This window comes from Pinus tabuliformis, chromosome 2_2, assembly GCF_031772625.1.
Source record: "Pinus tabuliformis cultivar Carrire ecotype Pingquan chromosome 2_2, CPIR1, whole genome shotgun sequence".
Classification (NCBI taxonomy): Eukaryota; Viridiplantae; Streptophyta; class Pinopsida; order Pinales; family Pinaceae; genus Pinus; species Pinus tabuliformis.
The window spans coordinates 78,569,124-78,577,775 of NC_142300.1; the positions used below are offsets into that span (position 1 = coordinate 78,569,124).

The 8,652-nt window shown below is 45.5% G+C and overlaps 1 protein-coding gene across 1 annotated transcript; it reads left to right on the forward strand.

Annotated features, from left to right (window-relative positions):
- The first annotated feature begins 360 nt into the window (after window positions 1-360).
- On the forward strand, window positions 361-4,674 carry LOC149191532 (uncharacterized). The gene is made up of 2 exons (XM_089406675.1): window positions 361-1,266; window positions 1,516-4,674. The coding sequence occupies exons 1-2, from the start codon at window positions 361-363 to the stop codon at window positions 4,672-4,674; spliced, it is 4,065 nt and encodes a 1,354-aa protein (XP_089262801.1).
- Window positions 4,675-8,652: the final 3,978 nt, after the last annotated feature.

Consider the following 8,652-nt stretch of genomic DNA (forward strand, 5'->3'; position numbering starts at 1 on the left):
GGATATAAATGAGTTAGAGCTGGCATGTAGGAAAGAAGCTTATGAAACTATAGCAGCAACCGATTTGGAAAAATTAGAAATAGTCATCTCCAAAGTCTACCAACAACATCAGCTAGGGATTCAAGCTGGAAGCACCTGGGATGGTAGACTACGTCCAAAAGACTTCAAAAAAAGGGGAAGGAAAACCGTTCTTCAACGAACAATAGAGGTTGGCAAAGTCCTAGTGGATTCAGGCCACTATGCGCAGCTTACAAAGTACTTCAGTCCCTCTCAACCCAGTTATCAATGAAGCTCATCTCTTGGAACCTTAGAGGGCTCAACGGCCCAGCAAAATACAGAATGCTCAAAAACATGATCAAGATGGAAAAACCGCAAATATGTTTTTTCCAAGAAACAAAATGCAACAGCATAACTCTGGGACAAATACTCTCAAAGGCCTGGCCAGGCTGCCACTCAGTGGCCGTGGACGCAACTGGCGCTTCGGGAGGGCTTGCTATAGCTTGGAACACTCAAACCATAGCGCTCACTGACTTCCATGCTTCACACCATCTCATACAAGCTGCCTTTCACATCCTAGGCACAAAGGTTCATGGAAACCTTTCCAATGTCTATTTCCCACAGGATGGAGGCAGTAAAAAAGTGCTTCTGGACACCATCAAGGAGCTTAATGTCTACAGACCGCACCCACTCTGGATTGTAGCGGGGGACTTCAACATGATCACCAAGATCGAGGACAAAACAGGAGGAAGAACTAGAATGGAACCTGAAGTAGAACACTTCAAGGATTTCATACTAAGCGCCTCACTCATCGACCTGCCCTTCTGCAATGGAACTTACACTTGGAGCAATCACAGAAAGGGGAAACATCAGATCGCTTCCAAGCTAGACCGATTTTTGATCTCGGACAACGCAGTGCACGTTGGAGGGGACTTCACTGCGGAGATCCTGGCACACTCGGGATCGGACCATTGGCCAATAGCCCTGCAATGGCAAAGGCCAGGGAACAGCACCAGGAAGCCGTTTAGATTTGAAAGCTTCTGGCTATCTCACCCGGCATTCAAGGACTTCGTCAAATCCGTTTGGGCCTCCTTTGTTCCTCCCGAAGGTACCAAAATGTTCCAACTTCAGCAAAAGTTAAAATATTTAAAAGGACATCTTAAACGATGGAATAGGGAGACCTTTGGGAACATTTTTGAAGCCCAACTGCAACTCAATCAGGAGCTCAAGCTTCTCCATCAGATAGTTATCAATACAGGGCACACAGAGGCAACATTGGAACAAGAAAAGCACATTCACAGTCAGCTAGAAGAAAGAAGGAAGCAAGAAGAAATATATTGGAGACAAAAATCGCGGATCAGATGGCTCAAAGAAGGGGAACGCAACACCAAATTCTTTCATAACACCACAGTGCAAAGAAGAATGCACAACAAGATTTCCTTCATAAAAAACCAGGAAGGAGGGAAAGAGGAGGAGCATGAAAAAATAGAGGAAATCCTCCTTAATCACTTCCAACAGGTTCACCAAGAGCAAATAATGGATCGCAAGGCTGCCATTGAGAAAATCACCGGCAACATCCCCAGATTAATAACAGATGAGCAAAACGACTTGCTCATGAGCCCTATTCTAAGCCAAGAAGTGGATGAAGCAATGGCGCAGCTCAAAGACGGTAAGGCTCCTGGCCCTGATGGCTTTACAAGTAATTTTTTCCATGCTTTCTGGGATTTGATTAAGGAAGAGATCTGGCAAGTTGTAGAAGAGTCTAGAGCTCTTCGCTGGCTGTTACCCTCCCTTAACTCCACCTTCATCACTCTCATCCCCAAAGAAGAGAACCCCACTACCCCTGACAAATTTAGGCCCATTGCCCTCTGCAATGTTCTCTACAAAGTCATTTCCAAAGTCATAGCCAACAGACTCAAACCCCTTCTTCCTCAGATTATATCTCCGGAGCAGTCTGGCTATGTGGAGGGCAGGCAGATAATGGACGGTATAATTCTCTCCCATGAAATCATTCACTCGCTTAAGGTGGATAAACAAGCGGGCATGTTACTCAAGCTCGACCTCTCAAAAGCCTTTGATAAACTCAGTTGGCCCTATATACAGAGCATGCTGAGAGCCTTTGGCTTTAGCGCCACCTGGGTAAGATGGATAATGAGCCTCATCTCCTCCTCCCATTTCTCCATTCTTGTAAACGGCCTGCCCTCTCGCCCCTTTAAACCCTCCAGGGGCATTAGGCAAGGGGACCCCTTATCCCCATTCTTATTTGTTATCATGGCAGAAGGTTTAGGAAGGCATATCAAGCAGGCCCTGTGTTCAAATCAACTCCGGGGAATTTCTATTCATAATACCCCTGCCTCCTCCCATCAGCAATTTGTTGATGACACTATGCTTTATGGCTACCCCTCTGCTCAAGAAGCCTCTTGTCTGAAATCTTTGCTCAATGACTTCTCCAACGCCTCAGGAACTCAAATCAATAATGCCAAATCCCACATTTTCTTCTTCCACACCCCTCCCTCTGTAAAAAGGGCTGTCTCACGCATATTGGGTTTTCAATCTGCCTCTCTCCCCTCTACATACCTTGGGGCGCCTCTCACGGCTTCAGCAATAAAGCAACCAGCTTGGCGTGGGCTTATTGAAAAATTGGAATTCAAACTAAACCTATGGACACACCGCTCCCTTAACCTGGCTAGCAGAGCTGTGCTCCTAAAGTCCATCCTTCAAGCCATGCCTCTCTATCTATTTTCCATCCTGACCGCTCCAAAGTGGGTTTTAAAGAGCCTAAGGAATCTACAGCGCAACTTTCTTTGGGGAAGTTCAGCCACGAATCGCAAGTGGGCTCTTGTGAAATGGGACACTGTCTGCAAACCCAAGCACAAAGGTGGTATAGGCATCCGCGATCCTGAGCACAGTAATATCATCATGACCGCCAAAATTTGGTGGCAATGGTTGACAAACCCGGACAAACCGTGGGCCAAACTATGGATAGGCAAATATACCAACAGCATGCCCCAAGCAGAGCTTATTAGATTTACACCTACCAGCACAGGTTCACTCATTTGGAATGCGGCAAAACTCCACCACCAGCTGGTTCAGAAACACAGCTTCTGGGAAATAAGAAATGGACATAGTGCCAGATTCTGGAGCGACGCTTGGAATCAGCTTCCTAAACTCTCAGCGGTTCTTCCAGCTACCTTAATTCCGGGACAACAAGAGCAGCAGCAGGATAAAGTTCATCAATTTTGGAGTCCGGATTCGGGCACGAGCTTCAGGAAATGGCAATCAAGTAATCATATAACCAACACCAGCAACACCCAGGAAGCAGCAGCTCTTGACAGTGAATTAAAAAAGAGGAGCATCAGGTACAATAATGGGGAGGACATACTTAGATGGGGCTATCTTCCCAAAGGTTCTTACTCCACTTCTGAAGCCTATAACCTTTTAGAAGGTACCACCACCATCCCGGATCCTCTCTGGGCAAGAATATGGAGCTTCAAGACTTGGCCCAAAATATCTCACTTCCTTTGGATGGTGGGACATAAAAAGATTCTTACATGGGATAAACTGCAGAAGCGCAACTTCCAAGGACCTTCGTTATGCCACAACTGCCATCAGAATGAAGAAACCCTGCAGCATCTACTGGATACTTGTCCGCTTGCAACTCAAATTTGGGAGAAGGTGGAATTCAGGAGTCAAAGACGATGCAGAGAGGCGGGAAGCATAATAAAAACCATACGGCAATGGCCGAAAAGCCCCTACAACAATGGGTTGCTCAACCACCTATGGAACATAATTCCAGGTATTTTGCTGTGGAACATTTGGAAGGAAAGGAATAGGCGCATATTCAAAAACCTCAGTTCGAATAAGGAGGACATCTGGAACAGAGTTCATGCCAACATTCAAGAAACCATGCTACTAAAAACTTGGACTCAACAGGATCTCCCCACTGAAGACAATGAGAAAAATATCTTAAACAACTGGGGACTGCAAATGCTACAGCAATTAACTACACAGCAGACAACAAATTGCAAAGGCAAGGAAGAAGGGAGATGGGAAGCTCCACCCATGCACTCATACAAGCTCAACTTTGATGGGGCTTCAAAAGGTAATCCGGGCACTGCAGGATTTGGCGGAATCATCAGGGATCACCAAGGAATCCTACAACAGATTTACTTTGGCAACCTAGGTTGGGACACCAACAACTCAGCAGAACTGGAGGGTATGTGGCAAGGATTACTTACAGCTAGACGACACAATCTTCAACCGTTGATTGTAGAAGGAGACTCCCAAATTCTCATAAATATGGCCATTCGAATTCAAAATGGGTCACAAGCCAGGAAGGTAGCCAACAGCTGGAGATTGGAGGCCAGGCTTAGCCACATGGTTGAGGAAATATGCAGCTACAATGCCATCTCTTTTCATCATACTAAAAGAGATAGCAATAAGGTAGCCGATCTTCTAGCTAATATAGGGGTAGACTCAGACCAGCCCTTCCTTGAAGGAAATCTGAACATTATCCCCAACAATCAACTCCAGCAGGATTGTGAGAGTCTCATTCTCAGGGATAATGAAACCCCGGATGCGGGTGTCGAGTCGAGAAGTACAGGCACGCCACATGCAGCGCATGGGCTGCCTCGTGTAATGGAGGCCGTCGTATGGCAATTAAGCCACCCAAGTTGATAATGCATTCAATGAAGAAGAGGCGGGGTAGATGGAGGAGCAGGGCGGCATTAATGTGCACCTGCAACGAGAATTTGGGGGAAAATATCACAGGTTTGATGGCTCGTTCAAGGCATATTGGCCTGAGGAAAGTTGGCGGTCGTGGAAGCATAGCAAGCTCCGGCCAAGCACCGTTTCATTCCCCTGCAGCCTGGAGAATTGTCTTGGTGGCCATTCTGGTTGCTGGGTTGGGAGGAGATGGCAATTTGATGCTTTGCAGCATCAAGTCTGGAAAAGAAAATGTTGGCTCTCAAGCGAAGGTAGCCAAGGGGAAAGCTGGACATCTGAGAGTGAATTGGAAGGAAACTGCTGCTGCTACCAATTCCAGGATCACCATCGAGTATACAGAGGTAGCTTTAGACTTACAATGGCTAAACTTCGCGAACGACAGCCATGCAGAAGAGGCCCATCTAGAGGGTCCTCCTCAAGATCACCTGCAGCAGATGAGCACCACCACTGCTGCTGCTGCTACTGTCACAGGAGAGCTAGAGCAACCCCGCTTCCCATTCGACAATATGTGGAGGTTGGGGGTTCCTGTGAAAGGAAAACGGAGCTCCCGGCTTTCGGTTCCGTGGTTTTCACCTTGCCAAGCACCGAGGATAATGCAGGCGTTAACGCCCACATCTCCATCATGTTTACAAAAATTCCAGATGAAGAACATCTCCAGGACCCGCAGGAAAAACAACTGGAAGACTCGGGCAGAGAGATCAGTCTTGGAAAAGAACACTCATCTGTGGAAAAGAACGCTGCTGAGGTGCTTCCAGCGTCTGTTGTTGGAAGCAAGGGGGAATCAAGTCTGCAAGACCGCTTCCCTCCGATGGGGCCACCTCCTCCAAGTGTGGAAGAAGATACATGGCGGAAAATGTGGGAAGGGCGCGCGGAAGGTGACGGGTGGGCTTATGTCGTGGAAGATCCGAGCCTAGCTGAGGCGGCAGATGCATACTTCGCGTCCATCCAGCCATCTTCAGTTCGTCCCCAAGATTGAAGCTGTGGCGGGTAACGCCTTGATTTTGTCTTTTGGTCCTCTGGCTTTTGCTTCCTCTGTCTCAGTCTTTTGGCATTCGCTTCTTACTTCTTGGTCCTGGTTAATTCTGAGTCTTTGGTCATGTCTATGGTCTTGCCTCATCATTGGGAAGTCGAATTGGATAGCTGACATCAGTAACACAGTCACGCTTACATTTGTCAGATATAAAGGTCAGACTATCTCTGCTGCTAGCCCCTGCGTGGGCAATCATGTGTCTAGTTTATTGTCTTGAGAGTTTGGTTCGTTGCTGCCCCTGTATGGGTTTTTTGTTTTCATGGATAATTCAGTTTGGTTTTGGAGAAGCTGCCCCTGCGAGGGAGCTATAAGGTTTACAGTCAGGAGTCCCAGGGCTACTCTTCAGGCTCTGGAAGGCATGTAATGCAGTTTGTAATCTTTTTGTACATATAATATATTACTTAGATAGTTTTTACAGAGAAAAAAAAAATGAATGCCACCTTGAAACCTTTGACTTCCATTGTTGAAATGGAAACTAGGTTCTTCTTGAGATTAGGTACATAAAGAGCTTCTTTTAAATGAATTGATTTACCCACATTCAATTGAGAGGTAACATTCCCTACACCCTTTCCAGGATAGGTGGCATTGACTCCAAGTATAATCCCACGAGTGTTTCCATCTCTACCAAATTAGAGAGAGCACCCTCCTATTCGATGAAGTGCCTTGAAGCACTACAATCAATAAGCCGAATTCCCAAAGAGTATGGAGGAGAGGGCCAATATAAGATCATGCTTCTTTATATTATTAGAAACAACATTTGATTCTTCATACCTAGGGTTCCTTGCTTTCTTCGAAGAGTCGACTATTTCCTTGATGACCTGCATTACCTATCATTCCTTCGATCATTGAAGATGTCCCTAGAATGATTGTTATCTTCATCAAGTGATGTGTCCCTGCCATTCGTACACTCCTTCGCATAATAGCTGAACTTATTACAAACAAGGCATATGCCTTTCCTTCCACCCTTAGATCTGTACTTCCCATTGAAGTGATCTTTAGGTAGGCCATAAAAAGCTTCCGCTGTGCCATTCTGATAATGTTCTCTGCTTCGACTTCACCCTTGGTGGATTTGAAGAGGGATGAGGAATCCATTGATCCTTTTGTCCTTTCCCAACTGTCTTCGGTGATTTCTCTTTCACTCTTGGTTGGGCTTTGTCTTCACCTCAACACTGATACCATGTTAATTTTAGCTATGTTCTATGCTTAGAGTAATTTATTTCAATTTTCACAGTTAGCTCAATACCTTTTCTAGATTAGCAATCACATCAGCGTAATAGTAAATTTCAGATAAAACATAAACATAAATCGCAGAAGACAAGCCAAAACAAGAGGACATAAGATGTGGCGCTAGCTAGGGACAAACCCCAATGTGGGGAAACCCTTGATCAATTCTTCTTATATGTTCTTCAATAGTTTAGCAGAGAGAGAGAGAGAGATAGTACATTTACAACACAAGTCAACACTTTGACTTATAATAGCATAAATCATCTCTAAGAAGATGATACATGCGGTAGTTGAACTCAGTTGAAGACATGTTGCTTCAACTGATTCTCCAAGGTGACTCCATCACCTGTCATTGTGTTGCACCTCGTCATCATGTTGCACCTCACTGTGATGCATTGTGTTGCACCCATCATCACTATGTTGGACCTCATTACCATGTTGCACACATGATATTGCTACATCTTATGTTGCACCTTCTGGTACTGCAACATCTTGCGGTACCTTATCATCTTGCTACACGTACCAGTGTTGCCTCATCCTGTACCTTATTGTGCCCATCATGTTGCATCTCATTGTAGCATTTAATATCACTATACTATACTAGCAAGTGCTACACACAACATGCTACACTTCACTTTCTCATGATGCCCATCATTGTGTTGTAGCATCATGCTACCCCTTATCACAATGTTGTCATTGCTCATAATACTACACCATGATTTCTTGTTGTCCCATGCAAGAACCATGTCCGCATTGTCCCACCTACCATGCTCCACCATGATTGCATTTTCTGCACCTTGTTGTTGCTGATGTCCCATTGTAACATTGTTGTACCATGTCATAGCTTGTTGTCCCAAGTACCATGCTCCAACAAGCACCATGTCCTTGTTGTCCTATTTACCATGCCGTTGTACCTTACAGCACCATGCTTTCCATTGTTGTCCCAATGTGCTTTTTCTTCTTCTATGTGGCATTGTTGTCCTATGTGGCACCGCAGCATCATGCTTTCACACTACTATCATTGTTGTCCCACTGTTACTTAGAAATACTAGCCCTCTAGTGTTAAGACCAACCTAGAAGAGGCTCCTCCATGTCACGTTGTCCTTTTGAGTGTCTGTCCACCTCAACACAGCCCTACAGTACTTCCAACAGCTTTCTATGGCCTACGGCCTAGCTTGTTGTAGCTTTCAGCCTCCTCAACATGCCCAAATAGTCACTTAAATTCCTACGTTATGCTCCTACTTTACTCGGCCTAGCAGCTTGCCCTCTCGGCCCTCCTTCCAACAATTCGGTCACCTGAATAGACCTACGGCTAGGGCTTGGATAGGCCTGCGGCTAGGGCTAGACATACCTGCGGCTAGGGATGATTAGACCTGCGTATAAGGGCAGTGAGTAGGGCCTCCATTGTGTTATATCTCCATCCTTGGACTGCGGCTAGGCCCCTTTAGGAAGCGTATAGAAGTAGTGATAGGCCTCCCTCATGGCTACGTCTAGGTCTTGTAGAGACAAGTGTAGAGGGTAGCGTGTAGGCCTCCTTCTTGATTGCTTCTATGGAGTACTAAAAAAGGTATGTTTTTATCATTCCTTTTGTCATCTTTGCTCTAAAACTCATAACCTCTTTGCATCATGAACTAGGCAGATAATAAGAAATGATGACAAAATCTAAGGGATTTATA